This window comes from Rhincodon typus, chromosome 2, assembly GCF_021869965.1.
Source record: "Rhincodon typus isolate 14 chromosome 2, sRhiTyp1.1, whole genome shotgun sequence".
NCBI lineage: Eukaryota > Metazoa > Chordata > Chondrichthyes > Orectolobiformes > Rhincodontidae > Rhincodon > Rhincodon typus.
Window position 1 is genome coordinate 20,774,648 of NC_063333.1, and position 25,938 is coordinate 20,800,585.

Here is a 25,938-nt window from a genome sequence, read left to right on the forward strand (position 1 = left end):
ATCCTCTGCATTTCTTGCCAAATCCTTAAATCTGGGTCTCCTTGTCCTTCTACCATCAGGTAATGGGAACAACTGTCGAAATCTTGTACCCACCTATAAGACCTCTGGTCAACCTCTGCTCAAGGACTGCCCCAGCTTTCCAAACCAAACCTTGATGAAGGCCATTGGAGCCATTTCACAACATCTCAGCACCTCCTGAAGTGAGATGGTCAAAACTGCACACAATACTATAATTGCAAATTAACCCAAGCTTTGTCATTTTGGCTTTTAAATTTAGTAGCCCCGTTTAGGAAACACAAGATGCCACGTTCTGCTATCTTTCACAATCTACACACGTGCACACCCAGGTCCCTCTGTCCCCTACAGACACTTTAGAACTACACCACAAAGTAGACATTGCCCTTTCTTCTGCTAAAGTGCATCACCTCTCACTTCAGTACATTAAATTTCATCAGCAACTTGCCTGCCTATTCCACTAACTTCTTGTATTGCAGGCTTACGATATCATTCTCACCATCTGCTACACCTCTGAGTTTGGTGTCAGTCAAATATGAATTTCACTCTTAATTCCAATATCCAAGATTCAGCAACATCAACAGCATGGGTCTGACTTCCATTCTGGCTGAGAGAGCTGGCACTATCATCTTGCCTTGATTAGGATCATTTACTTCACTGCTTCCATCTCACCGAAATCCTCACCTGGTTTATAAAATCATAAGGAGCATAGATAAGGGGAGTGACAAGGGTCTTTTTCCTAGGATAGAGAAGTTCAAAACTGGACGGCAAATTTTTAAGGTGAGAAAAGAAAGATTTAAAAAAAAAAAAAAAGGATATGAGGGACAACTTTTTGTTTTAAAAGAGAGTGGTTACTGTGTGGAATGAACTGCCAGAGAAAGTGGTGAATGGAGGTACAGTTACATTAAAAGACATATTGATAAGAATATGAATAGGAAAGGTTTGGAGAGATATGGGCCAAGTGCAAGCAGATGGGACTAGTTTAGTTTGGGAACATGGTCAGTGTGGACTGGTTGGACTGAAGGATCTGTTTCCATGCTGCATGACTCTATGGCTCCATAACCTACTTCATTCACGTTCTAATACTCCTCTTGCAGATCTCCCATTCCCTTCAGCTCATCCAAAATGTTACTGCTGGTTTTCTAGATAGCCACATCCTTTACTTTGATTGACCCCCATATCTAAATGGCTTCTCATATTTAAAATTCCTATCCTTATGCTTAAATCCCTTTCCTCATTATTCAAATGCCCTCACGCACTTCAATACCTGCCCCCAAAACCACAGATTCACCACCTCGAATATCTTCCGCTCCTCCTCCTCCTCCCACTCCCAATGCTTCAGTTCACCATCAGTAAACATAACTTCATCCACACAATCCTCGTGGTATGGAATTCTCTCCAACACCCCACTTCACCTCCTTGCGTAAAAAAAATCCCTGCAAAGCCAAACTCTGACCCAACTTTTCATCATCACGCCTAATATCTCCCAATCTAGCTCAGTATCCACTTTCGTTTCTGCCCTTAAACTGCCTTGATCATGATATTCAATATAAATGAGCGAATTGGTCAGAAGCTGAAAATATTTTCTGCAGCTACGAGTATGCAGCATTTCCAACCAAGCCTTATTCTTCAGTTTTTATAGGCTACATCTTGGTACTTACCACTGTGTAGAGCCTTTAATCACCTCCTCTGTCATTTCCATTAGGAGCTACAAGGAAAGAAATTATACACACAGAGCAGTATAAAACACAAGAACATAAAAACTAGAAACAGGAGTAAGCAATACAATCATAGCTGAACTTATCTCAGCCTCAATTCCACTTACCTGACCACTGTCCATAACCTTTCAAACCATTGCTAATTAATAATCTGCATCTTCTCCTTAAATTTACTCAGAGCAATTTAGAGACATGAACTGTTACACCTCCTTGTTCAAATGTTGACTGATACACTGTATATTTTGAGATTTTCCTTTTCATCTTAAAGATATCTAATTAAACAGTGAAGAACCATGTTATGGAAGGTTTTTTTTTTAAATTAGATGATGTGACAAAAGCAGATGCCAATTAAGGAGTCTGGCACAGACTGCTCAATTATGTAATAATCTGGTTAGGTGCCAGTAACATTTCTGTTCAAATAAGGAAAAGTTGAAATCCCACACAATAAAGCCACAAGATTCCCGCTCTGAAGAAAACAGAAAACTTCACTGTACAAGTTAGAAAACAACAGCAATGATATATTATAATTTCCACTTTAACACCCAGAATTAATAGGAGATAAATACAGTAACAAGTCATGCAACATTCAAACAGATAGTCCTGCAATCAAGAAGCCAGTCAAGATTAATCCTATTGATTTCTCAGCAACCCACCCAGACATTAGTGACACTATGGATCATGACATATCATTAAAAAGTTGTCTCTTTCATTTGAGATTCTATTTCTTCACTTGCGATGGTCTACCGGGGAACTCTCTCAGTAATTCTATTTTGGACCGACTCAATGACTGCTCTCCTCCTGGTGGTTCAATCCCTTTCCCAAGACTCCACAAGTGTCTAATTACTGTTGCTACTTTAGCTTATTACCAAATGGTTAGCTTCATCAAGCCACCACTGCTCTTGGTTTTCTCACAGCTTCCAGACCCAGTGCTTTATTTTATTTTTGAGCAGAGCTAACTGACTTCTGAGACTGTGTTGTTCTGCTTTGGCCAAGTTATAGTCTAGCATCTAAACACAGGCATGATCGCAACTCCAAAGCCATGCATTGCTAGTAACTGTTCATCTCCCAGCTACTTAAGCCCTAGTTCCTGAGTAGAACCCTCCTGCTCACAGGCCATACTTTGTCCTAACCGCATAGAGCCAGTTAACAGTAGCACTTCAGCAAAGTGTAATTACTTCTCCTATTCTCTATCACTGACAAACTGCTGAACTGATCTGAGTGACCTCCTAAAACACTCTGATCAGGTCCCACCCTAGGCAAAATTGAACGTAGCATCCATTGGAACACTCTATGCTTATGTTACTAATTCCACAGGCTGAGGCAGTACACAGCTTAAATGGATATAAAAAGTTGATTTTAAATCACAAATTTGATACCTCAAGCACTTTGTTTCACACTCCTTCCACTTGGGTAGTGATCTCTCAATGTGCTGGCTACATTACTGGCCAGCAATTATGTACAATATTTGACTTGTCACAGAAACTATATATACACATGCCATTTAAACTGGCTCTTCACTAAACTTCAGCATACAAATTCTCATGTAGTGTTGGGATACAATCCGGTTTGTCACTCTTCACTCGTTAGTTGCACTGAATGTCTTCACATCAAGACTACACTACATTGCGTTCTGTGGCACTAAACAGGATGGACCAAGAATAAATCAAGAACTGAGCACCCATTAGGCACTGTGGACAGCAGCAGCAGAGTTGTATTCAAACACAACCTCATGGCTGGCATATTCCTCACTCTACAATTACCATAATGCCACGGGATTAAGACTGGTTCAATGGAGACTGCAGGATGAATTCAGAAGAATGTGTTCTGAACAAGAGTCATTGGACTCAAAATGTTAACTCCTTTTCTCCCTCCACAGATGCTGCCAGATCTGCTGAGTTTCTCCAGCAATTTCTGTTTTATTCCCTATTTTAATTGTTCCACCATTGGTGGTTGAGCTGTCAGCTGCCCAAAGGCTAAACTCTAGAATCCCTTCTTTAAGTCTCAACCTTGTTCTTTTGATAAGACACCAGTCAAACTGTACCTTTTTGATCAGGTTTATGGTTATTTCCCCTAATATTTCCTTATGTGGCTCAGTGTCAAATTGTGTTTGATAACATGCATATTTAGTGTCTTAGAGCATTTAACAATTTCAAAAGTGCTACATAAATACAAAGAATAATGATTACATGATTCTTCAGAAGAATTTTATCCTAAGAAAGATAAATGCAAATGTGACACTTGCCTTTCCCAGAAGCCCTTTGTCCCGTGATAAAAAGCCACCACTGTTCTTTACAGCTACATCCAGAGTTCTTTTCTGTACCTCTGCCTGGGACACAATAAACTCAAATCTATGGAAAAACAAATAGGGAGCTGTATCTCCATCAAATCAGATTTTGTAAAATGTGCACATCCCTATCCATTTCAGGCCATTGGTCTGTCACGTGGAGCACTTGCTAAACAGTAGATCAACTGTTTGGCATACATCCCACACATTTTAGATTTCATATTTCATTCTATTGCATGTGATCAGTAGAAAGAGAGACAGTAATGTTAACAAACAGAGAAATCTTGAATAAAATATGCTGGATTAACACATATACCACTTTAATGCCATAATCTCGGTCCGTGAATTAATAAATACTGAGCATCTAGTGCTCTCACCTGCTTCCTTGTAAACGGGTGAAGACTCTGACGATGGTGGTGGTGGTGGTGGGGTGGTAGTCTAGATTTTCAAAGGGCTGGGTTGGAAGCTGGTGAGGGCTGGATTTTAAAACTGCAGTAGAGGTCATCTCAGGATCTGCAGCACGGTTTGAAAATTTAATAAAGTGTTGGAAGTGGAAAGAAAATGGAAGTTTAGCTTTTCAGAAATAGTCTGGTGCAGAGCTGTGGAGTTGGTGCAAAAATTTACTTTTTTCACTGATTTCTCCCGGAGCCTATTTGCACTGGTGCAAGTGTTGGACTTGCATTTCTCCTTCATAGCCCCTTCCAGTCCCGTCGATGCTGCTGGCCCGTTGTGAAGATACTTGTCGCTTTGGTGAGGCAGCACCAGGCTCCGCCAATACAATTGCTATCTGTCTTTGTTCCTCACAACAGACAGACAGCTCTCACCTCCTGGAACTGCTTGGCACCTCTAACTGGGTGCCAAGATTGTCTCCTGATCAATTAGGGCGTGAACATTCAAATATACGGTCGCAAAAGCAAAATCAATGTGTGGTATTGAGATGAACACAGCAGGCCAAGCAGCTGTGTTCATCCAGCTCTACACCTTGTTATCTCAGATTCTCCAGCATCTGCAGTTCCTACTATCTCTGTGGTATTGAGATCCTGGCATTACTCCTGTCTGGAAAAAGACTAATTCTAGATTGAAGGTAGGACTTGAGAGGAGACGAAATTTAAGAATTCATTCTACTGCTTTTTTTCCCCCAAGGCTTTGACTTATCCTTTGGCACAGTTTCCAGGTGCCTGCAACCCTTTAGCACCTCACCCCGAGCAACTGCAAATCCAATGGGAGAGTCATCATCACTCAGTTTGATCCTGCTGTCACTAACCCAGCATTCATGTCACTGCATTAACCCAGCAAGTATCACTAATCTGAAGAAACAATGGGAATAATGGTCAATATTTTTCTTCTCTGTACTCGGAGCATAGGATAATGAAAGCCATTGTTAGATTAACTAGATCTATTGTTAGTACAATACAAAACAGGAATGAAACACAAATCTTTCCAGACTCACTCCATGTCATCTGGTGCACTTAAAAAATTAAGTACTGCAGATGCTGAAGGTCTGGAATACAAAAAGTAAGTTCTGGAGAAACTCAGCATCTGGTGACAGAAACAGAGTTAGAGCCTGAGTTAGTGCTCAGTCTTTGAGTGTCTTGTTGGTGGATAGGTGTACGGAAAGAGGAACTACACATCCACATTGAAGAGGCAGCGCCTGGGATCAGGAAGCTGGAATTGTTCAATGTCGGAATGAACTGGTAGGTTCCAAAGAACAATTACATTGGTCTGGACTCGAAACTTTAAATCAGTTTCTCTCTCTGCAAATACTGTAAGACTTGCTGAGTTTGTCCAGCACTTTTAGTTATTATTTCATGGGGTGCACTAACTAAGTAGTGAGAATTTCAGATTTATATACCAAAGCTATATTTCTAAGAAAATAAAAACGTTTCTGTGAAATATCCATCCCTACCGCACAAGTGACAATGACCCAGGCAAATGCTTATACCATACAACTGAGCAAATACAGGTTGACAATAGGCCTAAAGTATGGAACATTTGGTATTGGGTCTTGAATATAAGATTATCATAATCATTTTCCAATTACTCCATGGCCCCACCCCTATGCCTTCTGTAATCTTTTCCAGCCCCACAGTCCTTTGAGATTTCTGCACTCCTCCTAATTCTGGCCTCTTATGCATCGCAATTTTAATTTTAATTAGGCTTTAATTTAGTTTAGGCTCTAAACTCTGAAATTGGTGTTGGAGGTTGAGACAGCTCATTATACATCTTTTGTTGCATCTTGCATTTAATCATATATATTACAAAGAAGCAAACACTCCCAAAACCACCACCTACAGCAGTGCATATAAATGGACTTTCAATGGGAGAACTTAAAAACACATTTCCATCAAATTACTCAGACTTGACTTCAGTTAGTTAGACTTGAACCCAAACCTTCTGGCCGTAGGAACATTACTACTGTACCACAAAAGCCCTTTCTAGGAGAGCTTCACGTTAGGTGTTTCACACAAGCAATGGATTTCATCAAATACAAGCATACGTTTCATTACTTTCGAGCAAGTGTAATAACTGTTCTAACTGTCATCACATTAAATCGCATTTCAAATAGGAACATTCAGTTTAATTGATTAATAATTCCATGACTTTAAACCAGAATATTTTTAAACGAATGCAAAAATTTCTCTACTAACGTTTCATCATAGACTGGATTTAACTGTCTCTTCAGCACAGATGTTTTTCTCCTTCCAGATCTTCTTTTATCAGGCAGTAAATACAATCGAACATATGGATCTGAGCCATCTTCAGAAAAAGCTATTAAATTACTGCAGGAGAAAAATTAATGTTAAACATCATCAATTCGAACTTCTAGTATAAGCATTCAGCAATTTAGGAAGATAGAAATCATAATCTCAATCTTCACAATCTGTAAAGACACACAATCTTCTGTTGCTTGGAATAAGAAGTGATATAAACACAGGACACATTATTACCCAAACAATATTCAAACCTGCAGACACTCAAGATTGCTCCTTCTAGTCAAAGCATGACCACCTTAACTGCACACACAACCTTTGCGAATAGAATATTCCAATATATTTTTTCCTAAAAACCATAGGAAAAAAACAAGTAGGTTGGCCAGCAGCTTCAGCTTGTTCCATCAAGAATCATGTCAGCTGCTTTGTTAGACTTATCTCAGTGAGTACCTACCATAAATCTCATGAAAGAATGCAAAGAACTGCAGGCAGCACAGTGGCTCAGTGGTTAGCACTGCTGCCTCACAGCGCCAGGGGCCCAGGTTCGATTCCACCCTTGGGCGACTGTCTGTGTGGAGTTTGCACATTCTCCCCGTGTCTGCGTGGGTTCCTCCGGGTGCTCCAGTTTCCTCCCACAGCCCAAAGATGTGCAGGTTAGGTGGACTGGCCATGCTAAATTCCCCGTAGTGTTCAAGGATGTGTAGATTAGGTGGGTGAAAGGGGGATGGGTCTGGGTGGGATGCTCCGAGGGTCGGTGTGGACTTGTTGGGCCAAAGGGCCTGTTTCTGCACTGTAGGGGTTCTATGATTCTACGAATTATTGTTCCAATTCCATGTAGCAAATTATGGAGAAGCTGTTTTCAGAAATATTTCCCAGCTATTGCTTTTCCTCCCTTATTTTACAAGCCTCATTTCATTTTTATGCAGTCACATCATTTCACTAAACTGTTGTATTACCTACCGGCAAGCATGCACAACTACAATGAGTTTGTTTCTTTGAGAACTGTGCCGAAGTGTTAGTTGAATCTGACCCAACGGTGATTGACCAAGAGTTGTTCCACTGCAACACACAAAAAGTACAAAGATTTACTGATGAGACCAATTCTAATGCAATACTGATGAATCACACCAAAATTAACCCAAACAAAATAACAGATCAAATGGCAATAGGCTGCAGAGCACTGTACAGATTTTCAACCAAAACAGTTTAATTTTCCAAACTCAAAACCCTTCACCTTCATGAGGGCCTTTTCTTTTTAAAAAAAAACATCTGTTCTGGTTCAATCAAAGGAATTGAATGGAGTTGGTGCTCAGAAGAGCATCCTCTACTCCGTTCCAAAGGGATGCAAAAGAAAACAGAGGTCTCTCCCATTGCCAAGGTTGTTTCTTCAGACACAGTTGCAAGAGTCATCTTCCTAATTAATGCCACCTAGTGTTGAATTGGTGAACAAGTGGAGAGGTGAAAAGAGAAAATCCCAGAGTTTAGGGCCTGGACAATTGAAGACACGTGGAGCAATTAAAATTGGAAATACACAAGAGGCCAGAATTAGGAGGATTGCTGATATCTCAAAAGGACTATGGGACTGGAGGAGATAAAGGGACGAGGCCATGGAGGGATTGGAAAACGACGGTGATAATTTTAATATTCAAGACGTGGCTTAACCAGGAACCAATGTAGGTCAGTGAACACAAGGAAGATAGCAACATGAGGTTTGGTGCAAGTTAAGACAGCAACAGCAGAGTTTTGGATGGTACAAAATTTATGGAGGGTAGAAGAAGGGAGACCAGCCAGGTGCGCACGACAACTAAAGATAACATGAATGACAGTTTCAGCAGCAGATATGCTGAGTCAGGATGAAAAGTAAGTTTTTGCCTTGTTCAAAGAAGTAGGGAATACTTTTGTTTAAGAGACAATCATAAAAAAGAAATGATTTTACATTCCCATTCCTTACAACCAGTTTTAAGTAATGAAAGAACTCCTCCCAGCCAACCCCAGTGTAAAAGGCAGTGGGGGGTAGTACTTTTGGAGTTGCCGCAGTCTCTGGTGTAACTCCTGCGTGGCGAAGGGTAGAGACACATCAGAGGCAATACTCGGAGTTGGTTCTTTAGCAGAAAGATGAGACGGAGAGCCTGTCTGGCTGGAATTGGTGTTAGCTGATGCAGTTTGTTGAAGATTGGCAGGCCTCTGTGGGCTCAGGGAAGCAGTGCTGTAGTTCTCCAGCTTGTCTGTCTTCTCAGGATTTTTGATGCTGTCAGCAGCGGGAGCAGTGGGAGAGGGCTTATTTGACTCTGAGGGGGGGACCAGTGGCACTTTGGACGCTGGCTTCCGATTATCTTTGCTACGAGATGGCTGCTTCTTTAGCTGAGCTGATGAATGGTCTGGAGTCTTGTCTCGCTTTTCAAGACCAAGGATCTATAAAGAGGAGGAGCACAGTGAGAATAACTTCAAGCTTTACAAAATAATATGACAATTATATGGTGCTGAAATTAAAGATAGAAAACAATTTTTTTGAGGTTAGCGACAGATGAAGAAAGCCATCCAAACTCATCTTAATTAATTTTTAGTCCTATCCATCCCATGTTAGGCCTCTATGATCCTGCATAAAAGGACTGCAGACCAGCAATACCAATCATCATTCTCCTCTTTGAATATTTTCAAGGAAAGTAAGTAACCCTTTTAACTTCAGTTGTTGTTTCCCTCGTGATTAGACTTTAAAGGAAATGTTGGGCAGAATTTAACAGGAGACAGGGATTCCTGGTTGCCCCTTACCTATAGCATTAATTGGTTGAAAAGGAGCCCTATGCCCCAGAGATGGGCAGAGGTCTGGCCTCAGCGAGCTGCCAGGCAAACTGAGAGCGACAGTCACTGTGGGTGCTACATAACTGGTGTCCATAATCTTTTATGTACAGGGGGATCTCAGGGGAGAAAAGCGAGGCCTGAGCGAGATTTGGAGAGGTACAACGGGAGCCTTAATAGGGAGGTCAGTGGAGAAGGAAAACACCCAGTAGGGATGTGGGAAGGGAGAACAGACTTCAGGAAAGGGGCCTTCGAGAGAGACTGTAGGGTTTCATATTTTCATGACTTGCTCTTTTGGATAATACTGTAATACCCAACAGAAACAACAGCGTTAAGGTTTGACTGCAAAGTGAGATTTGTTAAACCTCCTTAAAAGATGTAAATATATGGTTGAGAAGTTGTTTATGCTACTTAGAAAGGAAACATATCTAGGTCACATCTTTCAAGGGTGGCTACTTGCTACAGTCAACGAATGTCGATAAAAATAGCAGCCAGAACTCTGTAATAAGACAAGAACTACAGACTGAGTTCTGAAGAAGGGTTACTGGGCTTGAAGCATTAACTTTATTTTCTCCCCACAGATGCTGCAAGACCTGCTGAGTTTCTCCAACAATTTCTGTTTGTGTTTTAGCTAAATCTCTGTGTTGGAATAAAGGTCATATAACCTGTGATCTGCTGTGGAGTTCATGGATTGAAATGATTTTATGAGAAGAATCATAGACATCATTGGTTTAGAAAAGAAGACAGAAGATTGACCATGGTGGACTGAACACAGCAAAAGTCAGTCAAATGGAAAGTGATGAGCCAGCGTTCCAGAGTGCACCGACTATATACCAGTGCCTTTGTTAAATATTATAACTTTGTACTAGAACAAAATGAACAAATGAAAAGTACAGCACAGGAACAGGCCCTTCGACTCTCCAGGTCTGTGCCAACCAGCATGCCCTAATTAACCTAAAAACAAACCTGCCAATTTTTGATCCGTATCCCTATATTCCCTCCCTATTCATGTACCCAACGAAGTGCCTCTTAAATGTCTTATGAGCCTGCTTCCACCACCTCTTCTGGTAGTGCATTCCAGGCCGCTACCACTCTGTGAAAAACTTCCCTCATACATCTCCCTTAAACTTTCCCCTCTGACCTTGAACCTGTGCCCCCTTGTAATTGAAACTTCAACCCTGGGAAAAGAAGCCTCTGACTATCCACCCTATCTATGCCTCTCATAATTCTGTAGACCTCTATTAGGTCTCCTTTCAACCGCCATCTTTGCAGTGAAAACAATCCTAATCTTTTTAACCTTTCCTCATAGTCAATGCCCTGGAGACCAGGCAACATCCTGGTGAACCTTTTCTGTAGTCTCTCCACATCCTTCTGGTAGTGTGGTGACCAAAACTGCACACAATACTCCAAATGCAGCCTAAGAAGGGTTTTATAGCACTACAACATGCTTTGCTAACTCTTGTACTCCACGTCCCTGGCGATGAAGGCAAGCATGCCATATGCCTTCTTAATCACCTTGGCTACCTATGTTGCCACTTCCAAGGAACTGTGGACCTGCACGCCCAGATCCGTCTGAATGTTAGTGCTCCTAAGGGTTCTGCCATTTACAATACAATTCACACTTAAATTTGATCTTCCAAAATGCATCACCTTGCATTTGTCTGGATTAAACTCCATCTGCCATTTCTGTGCCCAAGTCGCCAATCTGTCTATATCCTGTTGTATACTTTCAGGATCATTGGCACTATCAGCAACTCCACCAATCTTCATGCCATCAGCAAACTTGCTCAACAGACCAATCACATTTTCCTCCAGATCATTCATATATACTACAAACAACAAAGGACCTAAGACTGACCCCTGTGGAACACCACTAGTTACTGGTCTCCATTCTGAAAAACATCCTTCCACCGCTACCCTCTGTCTTCTATGACCAAACCAGTTTTCTATCCATATAGCCTGAATCCCATGTGATTTTAGTTTTTGTACCAGTGGGACTTCATCAAATGTCTTACTAAAGTCCATATAAACTATATCCATAGCCCTTCCCTCATCAATTACCTTTGTTACTTCTTCAAAAAATTCGATCAGGTTGGTGAGACATGACCTCCCCGGAACAAAACCATGCTGCCTGTCACTAACCAGTGCATTTTCCTTCAAATGCGCATATATCTTGCCCTCAGTATCTTCTCCAAGAGTTTCTCCACCACAGACATCAAGCTTACTGGCCTATAGTTTCCTGGATTATCCCTGCCTCCGTTCTTAAACAAGGGAACAACATTTGCTAATCTCCAGTCCTCTGGAACTTCACCTGTGGTCAACGAAGTTGTGAAGATATCTGCCAATGCCCCAGCTATTTCCTTCCGTGTCCCTCTGAATAACCTGGAGAAGATCCCATCTGGTCCTAGGGACTTGTCTATCTTAATACAATTTAGGATTCCCAAAACTTCCTCTTTCAATATGCTGACATTCTCTAGCATATTCACACACTCATCCATCTTTCTCCTAACATATGCATAAAAAGCCTTGGGATTCTCCTTGACCCTGTTTGCTAAAGACATTTCATGGCCCCCTTTTTGCCTTCCTAATTGCACATTTAAGTTCCTTCCTAATTTCTCTGTACTCCTCCAGGGCTTCATCAGTTTGTATGCCGTCTAGACTGGTCGTATGCTCCCCTTTCTCTTTTGACTAACCTTACAATTTCCCTTATCATCCATGGTTCCTGAATCCTGCCATTCCTACCCTTTAGTTTTGCAGAGACATGCATGTCCTGCACTTTAGACAATTGGTCTTTGAAAACCTCCTCAAATAACTGCCTCCAATTCACATTCTCCAGTTCCTGTCTAATTTGGGTGTAATTGGCTCTTGCCCAATTAAGTACCCTCGCCCGAGGGCCATTTGTGTCCTTTTCCATGACTACTCGAAATCTTATGGAGTTATGGTCACGAAGCCCGAAATGCTCTCCTACTGAAACATCAATCACCTGTCCTGACTCATTCCCGAGGACCAAGTCTAATATGGCCTCCTCTCTGGTTGGATTGTCAACATACTGCCTCAAAAAGCCCTCCTGGACACATCTAACAAATTGCTCTCCATCCGAGCCCATGGCTCTAAGGGATTCTAAGTCAATAAGATGAAAGTTGAAGTCACCCACCAAACTACCCTGCTCTTTTGACACTTTTCCAGTATCTGACTACATATCTGCTCCTCTGTCTCCCATGGGCTGTTGCAAAGGTCTATAGAAAACTCCCAACATTGTGGTTTCACCCTTCCTATTCCTGAGCTCCACCCGTAATACCTCATTGCAAGATTCCTCCAATGTATCTTCCCTCAACATAGCTGTGATGTAATCCCTATTGAGCATTGCAACTCCCCCACCCCTTTTGTTTCCCTTTCTGTCCCGTCTAAGACAGCAATATCCGGGAATTTTAAACTGCCAGTCCTGTCCATCCTTTCACCATGTCTCTGTAATGGCAACAACATCATAATTCCATGCAGTAATCCGTGCTCTTAGTTCATCTGACTTATTTGTTATACTTCTTGCATTGAAGTAAATGCACTCCAGTCCCTCTGAGCCCCACGATTTCCCTGTGCCTGCTGTTACTCTATGCTATGTATATCTCTGTCACACTTTTGTCCCCAGTCCCTGCACTACTGGCCTAGTATTCCAGTTCCCAACCCCCTGTCACTTATTGTGTCTAACTTAATAAATTCCAGAACGCTTAAGCCAACATACTCATACCTAGTATGATCAGTAGACACAGATGAACTGAATCCAAAATTGACTTAAAGTTTAAGAACGAATAGAAAACACAACAGTCCACACTTACAAAGCAGCATTTCCCTTTTATCGCCAGAGGCCTGAACAGGGTGACCTGGCAGTCATTCCTAATCATGATCCCTTCACACCAGCCTTAAAATTGAGGCCAGTAATTGGCCACTCAAGGGTATTAATTACGGTGAGAACAGCGTTGCCTGTAAAACTGGGGGCAGGGTGGAAGCAGGCAGCTGGAAGGCCACCCAGGTCATTTAATACCACCTTCCCTGCAAACCTGCCAGTGGGGACCATTAAATACAGCATGATGTTTTAATCTGAGATAGTCTGAGAAGTAGGGCAGTGGACGTTCGTAACTTTCTCCCATAAACAGCAGAAGATAGTGGATCAGTTGTTAATTTTAGATCTGAGATCAATAAATTTTTGTTAAGCAAAGGTATGAAGGATTTGGGCCAATGGCATGTATATAGAGAGTTAGGCCACAGATCAGTCATTATCTCATCAAATGGTGGAACAGGCTCAAGGGTCTACTCTTGGTCCTATGTTTCTAATTCTTGTTAATTTATGCAAGGTCAAATATCACATGACACCAGGTTATAATCCAACAGGTTTATTTGAAAATGCAAGCTTTTAGAGCTCAGCTTCTTCCTCAGGTGTAGCAGCTGAGCTCTGAAAGCTTGCATTTGCAAATACACCTACTGGACGATAACTTGGTGTCGTGTGTTTTTTGACCTTGTCCACCCCAATCCAACACTGGCATCTCCACATCATGGCCAATTTATGCAGTCATTCATTCCAGTACTCGCCATCAACGGGGGGTGGGTGGTAGGGGGTGGTGGGGGAAGAGAGAAGAAACACCTGACACGATGATTTAGATGTAAACTGCCATAAAAATCCACTATTCCAATAGTATTTCTTACTTACTGAGTCATCGAGTTATACAGCATGGAAACAGACCCTTCGGTCCAACTGGATCGTTTGCAGTTGCGTTTAATTTGAACTATAGCTTCACTGTTAGAACTTAGCTTTGAACAAATGTTTAAGAGGCAGGTTAAATAGGAAGCACCAGTGATGGTTATCGCCAAAGTGGAGGAAGCAAACAATTTTCTTTTATTCATTTGTAGGATGTGGCGCCCGTCCTTAGTCAGTCAACTTTGAAAGCAACAAGCAAATGGAAAATCAAAGAAATAAAACTATACCATGGCTATATTTTTGAGATTAGCCTGAGTATTGCTAATAACACTAAGTTAACTTTTCTTGAGAACATTCTAAAAGAGACCAATTGCAACAGGTATAACTTGCTTGACTGCAATCCCTTACACAAGCCCTGCAGAACTAACACAAAAGGCTACATGCATGAAATCTACCATACAAATAGACAAAACATGCAGGAGCTGAAGTTCACATTTCTGGATTAACAACAGTCTGTATAGCTCACTTAATTTGCTTTTTTTTTTAAATCATCTAGCTGAAACAATTCCCCTGGAATAAAGTTAGCCCACCCAAAAATAACAGACAAAGTGCTTGGGACATGACATAGACTCTGCTTTTATGTATGGATACAAGTTGTTTTCCCTAGAACTTACAGAGTTACTGGCACACATGCAGTAACAGTTTTCCTACATTTAACACAGTACACAAATTTTTAAATGGTGTTGCTGGAATTCTCAGATTCCTTGAGGTTGAGCTCTAGCAACAGCTGATTATTTCACTCCCATCTCCTGGCTGCATTGCAGAAATACCTTCTCAAAGTAATATGTACTATGACCTGCTATGAGAAATGTTTATCATGGATGACAACACACATTATTTACTTTAAAAATCACATTCAGATCTTTCCCAAAGATCAAAAATGAATCGTTATCAAGTTGGGGTCTGAAGATTAAATATTCGACAGAATGATCACACTGTTGCATTTGTCTTTCTTTTCTCAAGTGCAAGGCAAGTCAACATCGCTGTTTGGGACAAAATAAAGGTACGGGAGTCATCTTAGACACAACACGACCTATATCTAATTGGGCCTTTTATTAAGTTAAAATTAGTCGTTAAAACTGATGCACTGAACTGAGCATTTGGCATTTTATTACCATGTGCTGGGCAAGACAACAATATTCCTAATAACGAAAGCTGTTAGCTCATGATTTGCTCTTCCTGCAGTCCAGCAAAGTAGATATAAGAAGAGCCTTCAAAATCAACAGATAAGCTGGGAATAGAGAGCAAGTGCAGATGAACATGTGGCTACAGAGCTGGTGTAGGAGGGACGGTTTCAGATATGTGGATCATTGGGATATCTTCTGGGGAAGGTGGGACCTGTACAAGAAGGACAGGTTGCACCTGAACTGGAGGGGGACCAATATCCTGGGCAGGAAGTTTGCTAGAGCTCTTCAGGAGGGTTTAAACTAGTTTGGCAGGGGCATGGGAACCAGAGCTGCAGATCAGAGGATGGGATAGCTGGTGTACAGGCAGATACAGCATGCACAGAGTCTGTGAGGAAGGGTAGACAGTTGATAGGGCAAAGTTGCAGTCAGTGCGACGGGTTGAAGTGTGTTTATTTTAATGCAAGAAGTGTCAGGAATAAGGGTGACGAACTTACAGCATGGATCAGTACTTGGAGCTACGATGTTGTGGCCATTACGAAGACTTGGATAACACAGGGACAGGAATGGTTGTTGATGTTCCGGGGTTTAGATGTTTCAAAAGAAATACGGAGGGAGATAAAAGAGGTGGGGGAGTGGCATTGCTAGTCAGGGATGGTACCTCAGCTGCAGAAAGGGAGGTCATCGAGGAAGGTTTGTCCACTGAATCAATATGGGTGGAAGTCAGAATCAGGAAAGGAGCAGTCACTTTATTGGGCGTTTTCTCTAGACCCCCCAATAGCAACAGAGACACTGAGGAACAGATTGGAAAGCAGTTTTGGAAAGGTGCAGAAGTAATAGGGTTGGTGTCATGGGTGACTTCAACTTCCCTAATATAGACTGGAACCTCCTGAGTGCAAATATATTGGATGGAGCAGTTTTTGTCAGGTGTGTCCAGGAAGGATTTCTGATTCAATATGTAGATAGGCCGACTAGAGGGGAGGCCATATTGGATTTGGTGCTTGGCAACGAACCAGGCCAGGTGTCAGATCTTTCGGTGGGAGTGCATTTCGGTGATAGTGATCACAACTTCCTGACCTTTACTATAGTCATGGAGAGGGATAGGAGTAGATAGTATGGGAAAGTATTTACTTGGGGGAGGGGGAATTACAATGCTATTAGGCAAGAACTGAGGAGTATAAATTTGGAACAGATGTTCTCAGGGAAGTGCACGACCGAAAGGTAGAGGTTGTTTAGGGAGAACTTGCTACAAGTGCTGGATAGTTTTGTCCCACTGAGGCAAGGAAGGAATAGTAAGGTGAAGGAACCTTGGATGACAAGATGTGTGGAACATCTAGTCAAGAGGAAAAGGGAAGCTTACTTCAGGTTGAGGAAGCAAGGATCGGACAGGGCTCTAGAGAGCTACAAGGTAGCCAGGAAGGAACTGAAAAATGGACTTAGGAAAGCGAGAAGGGGGTATGAAAAAGCTTTGGCGGGTAGGATTAAGGAAAACCCTAAGGTGTTTTATACTTATGTGAGGAACAAGAGGATGGCCAGAACGAGGGTAGGGTCAATCAGAGATAGTGGAGGGAACTTGTGCGCGGCATCAGAGGAGGTAGGGGAGGTCCTTAATGAGTACTTTGTTTCAGTATTCACCAGAGAGCACAGCGTGAAACAGGCTGATATGCTCGCACAGGTTGATGTTAGGAAGGAGGATGTGTTAGAAATTTTGAAAAGCATGAAGATAGATAAGTCCCCTGGGCCAGATGGGATATACCCAAGGCTATTACGGGAAGCAAGGGAAGAGATTGCTGCGCCTTTGGTGATATTTTTTGCGTCCTCACTGTCCACTGGAGTAGTACCAGATGATTGGAGGGTGGCAAATGTTATTCCCTTGTTCAAGAAAGGGAATAGGGATAATCCTGAGAATTACAGACCAGTTAGTCTTACTTCTGTGGTGGGCAAATTATTGGAGCGGATGCTGACAGATAGTATTTATGATTATTTGGAAAAGCACAGTTTGATTAGAAATAGTCAGCATGGCTTTGAGAGGGGCAGGTCATGCCTCACAAGCCTTATTGAATTCTTTCAGGATGTGACAAAACATATTGACGAAGGTTGAGCAGTGGATGTGGTGTATATGGATTTTAGCAAGGTATTTGATAAGGTTCCCCATGGTAGGCTAATTCAGAAAGTTAGGAGGCACGGGATTCAGGGAAATTTGGCTGTCCGGATACAGAATTGGCTGTCCAACAGAAGACAAAGGGTGGTAGTAGATGGAAAGTATTCAGCCTGGAGCTCGGTGACCAGTGGTGTTCCGCAGGGATCTGTTCTGGGACCCCTGCTCTTTGTGATCCTTATAAATGACTTGGATGAGCAAGTGAAAGGGTAGGTTAGTAAGTTTGCCGATGACACGAAGGTTGGAGGAGTTGTGGATAGTATGGAGGGCTGCTGTAGGTTGCAAAGGAACATTGACAGGATGCAGAGCCGCGCAAAGAAGTGGCAGATGGAATTCAACCCAGAAAAGTGTGAACTGATTCATTTTAGAAGGTTGAATTTGAATGCAGAATACAGGGTTAATGGCAGGATTCTTGGCAGTGTGGAGGAACAGAAGGATCTTAGAGTCCACGTCCATAGATCCTTCAAAGTTGCTTCCCAAGTTGATAGAGTTGTTAAGGCAGCGTATGGTGTGTTGGCTTTCATCAGCAGGGGAATTGAGTTTAAGAGCCGTGATGTTATGCTGCAGCTCTATAAAACCCTGGCTAGATCGCACTTGAAACATTGTGTTCAGTTCTGGTAGCCTCATTATAGGAAAGATGTGGAAGCTTTAGAGAGGGTGCAGAGGAGATTTAACAGGATGCTGCCTCTGGACTGGAGGGCAGGTCTTATTAGGAAAGGTTGAGGGAGCTAGGGCTTTTCTCATTGGAGGGAAGGAGGATGAGAGGTGACTTGATAGAGGTGTACAAGATGATGAGAGACATAGATAAAGTGGACAGCCAGAAACTTTTTCCCAGGGCAGAAATGACTGTTACGAGAGGGCATAATTTTAAGGTGATTGGAGGAAGGTATAGAGGAGATGTCAGAGGTGGGTCCTTTTACACAGAGAGTGGTGGGTGCGTGGAATGCGCTGCTGGCGGTGATAGTGGAGTCAGCTAGATTAGAGACATTTAAGCGACTCTTGGATAGGCACATGGATGATAGTAAAATGTAGGGATGCAGGGTAGTTTGATCTTAGAATAGGATAACAGGTCGGCACAACATCATGGGCCAAAGGGCCTGCACTGTGCTGTACTGTTCTATGTTCTAAGCTGAAAATCAGAAGGAAGAGCAGTCATCAAAATATTTCAACATTGCCAAATTAACGAGTTCGATCAAGTAATCAACACAAGCAGGAATCTTCTGATGTCAGCCAAGTTTTGTAGTTAAGTATCAGAAACATGTCTGTTCCCTGCAAACAATTTCATTTTAGTTTGCAATGACCACTATTTTTAGATAATATCCTAATTGGAAACAATGGGATATTATCTTTGTTTAAACAGATATGGAGACACTGTTCACACATACTCTAAGCATGATCTTCATCTTGAGCATGCTACTAGGACCTGAATTGTTCAACTGGAATCGCTGGTCCATTGTTAGATCTTCAGCCTCCAGCAAATTTTTAAGAGGTAGGTTAAATGAGCCTAGCGAGCATTGGTGATGGTCATCCTTAGCCTGGAGAAAACAAACAACACGACAGTAAACTTTCAAAGCATCAAGCGGCAGTCCATTTAATAGAAAAGACAAAACTACACCTTAAATTTTATACAAGAGGCTGGAGGCCAGATATTCATGCTCCAACACCATGAATGAATCCCGCCAGAGATGTTCTGCAGGAGGAGAGCAGCCTTCAATTACTGGCAATGCCACATGGAAGTGTGGTAGCTGCCAGTAGCATTAAGTTGGGCCTTCTCCAGGATTCATTGTGAGATTCCTGGAGAAATGTAACTGCTGGTGGGACTGGGATCAGCTTCCTGGTGCCAGGTTCCTCAGTTAGGGCTTGCTCCATGCATAGCAAGATCTGTCCACCACTGGCTGAATACCTGTAGCAGCAGCATGAGGCCCTTAAGTTGGCATTAATTGCCCACTTAAGGGAGAACTGCCCATAAGCCTTCCTATCTCGATCAGGAAAAACTGGTGCAAGATTGATCCCACATCTTCCTGCCTAATCAATCACATCCCCAGCATCACGTCGCCAATGAATTCATGTCCAGGAAGAAGGTGGGTATCATTAAAGACTCTCCTGCAAAATAGTTTCAAGTTTCCTTTCTGGGACATTGCACTGATATTTCCAGACACTGGCCAGAACCATCAAATATCACTCGTGAAAGTCATAATTATTCATTTGGTCCAAAAATTTCTTATTCTGATACTTCACATTAAAATAAACCCCATTTGCTATGCTTAAATATGTTTACAAGGCAGCTTGTTGTCATTGATCATATACATTACTGTTAATGTGTCTAATTCAGAATTCTGATTTAAAATATCTCATGAATTTGATTCAAACAGCAATTTGATGTTTCAGGAAATCTCATTAGCTTTTCAGAAAAGTTTCAATGTGAATTATGAGTAAGCTACATAAATCTTGAAAGTTGCACCTTTGGTTTGGTTTCCTGCTGCAAACTTCAACCAAAGTGCTCAATGAATTGGTTCCAGTAATCGGCTAACATAAACGGTAATACAATACAAGCCTTTTAAACATTATACCTCAATATCCAGGTCCACAGTCAGTGGATTATGAATGCGGAAAGTAAATGCTTCTTCCCAGACAGGCTCAGTGGTCCGATATCGGATCTGCACAAGGTGATGGCCAAAACAATGTGATAAATAAGCCACCATTTTACTGATGGCAAATAATTTTTTTTATAATCTGCTATTAAAAACTGGTAACACACTGTATGAATCAGCTCTATAAAACAAAACTAAGCATAGATCAATGTAAAACAGCAACAAATTACCGGATGCTGATACCAATAAACTCAGATCTTTCTTAAATATAGGGATTAAGATTTAATTAGAGCATGTTATCTTATTGAGTAATTTCTGACTCTATGTTATATAGAAGTGAACATAATCTGTTCATGTTTTGTGTGATGATACTGTGCCTTTAAGAGACGTGTTCTGTCCTGTTTCTCTTGCAGAGGGGTGTTGTCACTGTGAAGCCCAAAATGTCTCCTTCAAACTGACAATTGGTTAATAGTTTTGAGTTTTCCCTGGGTCTCTTCTAAAAAGTAAGGCAAAAGAATCATGAGCGGGAAGGGTCAGGCTCACACAGACCCATTAGAATTTCAGTTTTGTTTTCAGTTAGATGGTGGGTTTACTGTCTGCTGGAACTAACAGCTTGAGTTCTCCAGAGTGAACAGATAGTACGTGAGAACCATAACTGTTTCCCTGTATTACATTTTGCCAAACGGTGTGTTTATGGGATGCTGCCTATATTGGAACAGTTATTGTTAGTGGTTAAATATTACATTATCTTGTCAAGTATTTTGATACAGTAAAGTTATGCCAACTCTTCTTTTTGTTGTATTTTAACTGAGTTGTCAGAATAAAGTGTGTTTTGACTAAAGCTTAGTGGTGGACCAAGCAAATTATATCTAGAACACAGATGTTAGGGTCTAGGCTATCTCCATAAATGTACTTTGAGAGGGGTCTGATCTGATCCATAACACTTGAATGTCATGTGAACATTCCTCCAGATCACTTTGCAATTAAATGGTGGCAGCTACACCATTCACCATTAGTATTTCAAACAAATGGTGCATTCATTAGGAAAGGCGTTATCTTATTAGCAGCCACACAGGGTGGAATTTCACGTGGGCAACAGATGTCTTGCCTACCACTTGGACAATAGGCAGCAGGTCTGCATCACTCACCTTGGGCAAGGCCTCATTGGAATATACCGATGAGCCACTTAATTGGTCAGTAATGGGCCTACCTGGGATTTAGGACCCCACGACCAGAAATCAAACCCACAGAAAGCAGGGAAATTGGAGTCATTGGTGAAAGCAAGTAGCAGAACATTCCAAGGTATTTCACAGGAGCACATAAATACAATTTGAAGTGAACTGTTAGGTCGGATGATCAAAGCTTGTTAAAGGAAGTCTATTTTAAGAAGCACTTAAAGGAGAGAGGTAGATAGGTGGAATTTTAGAGATTAGAGCCTGAGTAGCTGAAGATCTGACCACAAATGATGTAGTGATTAAAAACTGTGGATACTCAAGGTGCCCAATTTAGAAGGGTGCAGGAGGGCTGCAGGAAGTTTCTTTATTCTTTCAGGGCATTGGGTTTTGATATGTGCATGTGTAAGGACAGAATTAATTGCCCTTGAACGTAACGACTCGTTATTATTATTTCAGAAGGTCAACCATATTGCTCTGGGTCTGGAGTCATATGTGAGCTATGTAGGTCAGACTAGGGAAAAAGGTCACATTTCCTTTCCTAAAGGAAATTAGTGAACCAGATGGATTTTTACACAATTGACAATAGCTTTACACTTGCCCTTACTGAGATAGGTTTTCAATTCTAAATGATTAATTGAGCTTAAATACCAGAAGATGTCATGAGGTCTCCAAAACGCTTACTTGGGCCTCTGGATCATTAGTCCAGTGCCATAGAAACCAGGAGGGGTAATAGGCCATTCTGCCCTTCAAACCTTCTCCATCATTCAGTATGATCATGGCTGATCCTCTATACCCTTGAAGTATTTAAAATCTAAAAATTGATGTATTTGTTACTTCAAATATTCAGTAGCATTACAACTGCACCTCTGTCATCATCTAACTAAGGTTGAAAGGGAAAAGGACACAGAGGATTATGAAAAGAATGATTAGAATTTTTAAATGAAGTCAATACCTATCTGGGGTATAATCAGCAAAATACAGGAATGATTGGCTGAATTTTATAGCCATGGGTGAGGTGGAGAGAAAAGAGAGGGATAAAGAGAGAGGAGTAAAAGAGATTTTTAGATGGGTGTGGAGTAACATTCGATGCCACAGAAGAGACATTGAGCACCTGAGCCTTTCAGAGACACCCATTCCAGCTAAAGATTTTGGCATCTCCCACCAGCCAGCCACCTGCCCTGGCCAGGAGCATGTTGGAATACTAATGCTAAGAGGCATTAAATTCACAAGTGGGTATTTCACCAACAGATGAACTGTGGCAAGAGTTGGTCACAATTTTCCAAAGTTGGACGTCAGTGGACTTATTGAATGAGTAAACATTTAGTTGAAATCTCATCTTGGGGTCAAATAAAAAAGTTCAATCTCAGGCAATTGCCTGGAAATAAAGATAATGGTTTTTGATCTCCCAATTTGGATAAAAATATTGGCAAAGAGGCAGGAAACAAAAAAATCAAAGATTTTCTGAGACTGGAAATCTGCTTCCAATAGTGTTGCAAACACCCTGCCCCTGCCTCTGATCTTCTACTGGACTCCATTTCTCTTCTCGGTCAACTCCACAAAGGAGGAAAAAGGTCATGACCAACAAGGCAGCATCTACCAATCATCCCCGAACATTCAATTGCATATTAATTGCTGATTCCCCAACTATTAACATCCTGGGGGTTACTACTGATTAGAAACTAAACTTAATCAGCCATAGACATACTGTGGCAACAACAGCAGATCAAAGCCTAGGAATTCTACGCCATATAATTAACTTCCCAATGCCTGTTCACCATCTACAAAATATAATGCAGGACTGTGATGGAATCCTCTCCATTTGGCTGGATTGGTGTAGTTCCAACAGCACTAAAGAGGCTTGTCACAATCCCGGAAAAAGCAGCCCATGTGACTGGCACTCCAAGAACCACCTTTGACATTCACTTCCTTCACCACTATCACAGTGGCCAGCACTGTATACCATCTACAAGATGCACTGTAACAACTCACCCCGGATCCTTGATCAGCAACTTCCAAACCTATAATCTCCATCAGTTAGAAGGTTAAGGGCAGCAGATACATAGCAACACCACAATCTGCAAGTTCCTCTCTATTCCATCCTGACTAGGAACAGCACTGCCATTCCTTCACTGTTACTGGGTCAAACTCCTGGAATATCCTTCCTAAGGGGACTGAAAATCCCCCTACAGCACAAGGCCTGCAGCAGTTCAAGAAGGAGCACATCATATTCTTCCAAGCAATTAGGCATAAACAATAAAATGGCTGAGCTAGTCAGTGATTCTGCTTGTACCACAAAGGAATAAAAATAAAAGCCCTACCTTCTTGTTGCTTGACCACAGAGGAGGAGGCCTCGACTGAATGCCTTTAGGACCCAGAAGCCTCCAGCCTCTGATCAGCTGGTAGCTTTTGATGTCCCAGGACACCAGTTAAGGCTTGCAATATGACAAGAAACTCACATAAGCACTTGATGACTTGACTGCCACACAACAGGATGATTTATCTCAGCATACAGAATGCACGTTAGTCAGCACACACTTAGTTGCAAAACAGGAAAACTGCGGACATTGTGGAAGAAATTTGTCGCTGAATTTGGGAAGCGTGGAGGTAACATCTGCAATTATTCAAAAGGAACTGACTGACTGGTGGTAATTAAAACTGGGCTCCGTTACAGGAAAATGGGCTGCTTACCTTACTTTCGTATGTGGTATGTCCCACTGACAACTGAACAAATGGGTTAGGCTCACTGTTCATTTTTTTCGCAAACTGTAATGGAAGACGAGAAAATTTTGGAAGTCAGTGAAGAAAACCTAAATTCTTATTTATTTACTAGTTGTCAGATACAAGGTATTTCATTTTGGCTTTGTAACTTACCTAAAATTTCCTGTTTCAAGATTCTGAAATGAATCATAGAATCATAGGATCCCTACAGCGTGGAAACAGGTCATTTGGCCCATCGAGTCCATCCCGACCCTCCAAAGAGCATCCGAACCAGACCCACACTATACACGTTACCCTGCATTTCTCATGGCTAATCCACCTAGCCTGTAAATCCCTGGACACCATGGGTAATTTAGCATGACCAATCCACCTAACCTGCACATCTTTGACTGCAGAAGAGAACCAGAAAAAGCCCATGCAGACATGGGGAGAAAGTGCAACCTCTACACAGACAGTAGCCTGAGGGTGGAATTAAACCCTGGTCCCTGGCGCTGCGTTAGCAGCAGTGCTAACTACTGAGCCACCCTCACTAAATATCTTGGAACTAGCTAATTGGCTGAGAACAAATGTTACAGAATCAAAACATGAACTGACTTAGATTGTGTTAAATTTGCATGAATAAACAACATTTAACATGGTAAAACATGAATTCATAATGGTATCAACAAAGTCCTAACATGAATTACTGAAAAAATATTTGAATCAGTTCAGGCAATAATAACAAGGCCCGAGAAGACTTTCACAGTTTCTATTTGTTTCTTTTGTAGATGTATAACAAAAAAAAAACTAGCTCTTTTTAATGTCAGAAATCTCAGAAAATATTGTCTGTGACAATCACCACTGCCCTGAGAGATTCTCTTTAATTCACAATAATTCATTCACTAGGTTAGTTAGCAAATTAACAAAGATTTTACCGAAGCCCACAAAAAGTCATCGAGTTCAGGTTGCTATTTTTAATTGGCTTGTTCAAAAGTAGGAATTCATCTAAATAGTAATTTCTATAGATATCCTTTAGCATCTCTCCCAGTGTAGTACTGCATAGTTCCAGCAAGGTGTCAGCTGGCCTCAGTATTGTACATGGATAGAAAAGCTGCTTGAAATGTTATCATGATGCTATGGATTGGTCAACAGTTGACTCAGATAAATCAACTCACTAATTCAGAAGATCAGCAAGTTAATAGCCCAAAATCATATGTAAACTCTTCCTGACTCACCACTCTCTGAAACTCATTCATGTCCCCTCTCTCACAGTCATTCCACACAATTACACCAATGGAACTACGACAGAGTTAACTTATAAATATTTTCACTTGGTAACACATAATATAAAGGGATGGATTTTGGCTAAGTAGGTGCGTAATGAGTGTCAGGAAATTCGAGATGGATTCAGGTCTGTGACTCTGGAAGCAGGACTCTGGCTGTCACAGGACAGGTGAGTGCCAAGGTGGGTTGGTCAGTTCAAAGGCCTGCTTCCATTATCACTGCGAGAGAGGATTTTTAGGTCCTCCATGCACTACCCTACATATCTTCTTGCCACTATCCACATCCCATGCCCCTTGTATGCTCCAAACCAACTCTTGTCCCTTCCAGAGATAGTAGGAACTGCAGATGCTGGAAAATCCGAGACAACAAGGTGCAGGGCTGGATGAACACAGCAGGCCAAGCAGCATCTTAGGAGCAGAGAGGCTGACGTTTCGGGCCTAGACCCTTCAGCAGAAAAGGGGGAGGGGAAGGGGGTTCTGAAATAAATAGGGAGAGAGTGGGAGGCGGATAGAAGATGGATAGAAGAGAGGATAGATGGAGAGGAAACAAACAGATCAAAGAGGCGGGGATGGGGCCAGTAAAGGTGAGTGCAGGTGGGGAGTTAGGAAGGGGATAGGTCAGTCCAGGGAGGACGGACA

The 25,938-nt window shown here is 41.8% G+C and overlaps 1 protein-coding gene across 1 annotated transcript in view; it reads right to left on the reverse strand.

The window, feature by feature from the left end:
* LOC109937961 (extended synaptotagmin-2-A-like) overlaps positions 1-24,118 on the reverse strand; it is a 28,152-nt gene extending 4,034 nt beyond the window's left edge. The window contains exons 1-8 of the mRNA XM_020536450.2: positions 24,008-24,118; positions 20,124-20,210; positions 18,939-19,088; positions 8,749-9,140; positions 7,689-7,787; positions 6,666-6,797; positions 3,976-4,081; positions 1,677-1,723 (exon numbers count right to left, since the gene is read on the reverse strand). Coding sequence (XP_020392039.2) covers positions 1,677-1,723; positions 3,976-4,081; positions 6,666-6,797; positions 7,689-7,787; positions 8,749-9,140; positions 18,939-19,088; positions 20,124-20,210; positions 24,008-24,070 — 1,076 coding nt within the window. The 5' untranslated portion in view covers positions 24,071-24,118. The remainder of the gene's footprint in view (positions 1-1,676; positions 1,724-3,975; positions 4,082-6,665; positions 6,798-7,688; positions 7,788-8,748; positions 9,141-18,938; positions 19,089-20,123; positions 20,211-24,007) is intronic.
* Positions 24,119-25,938: the final 1,820 nt, after the last annotated feature.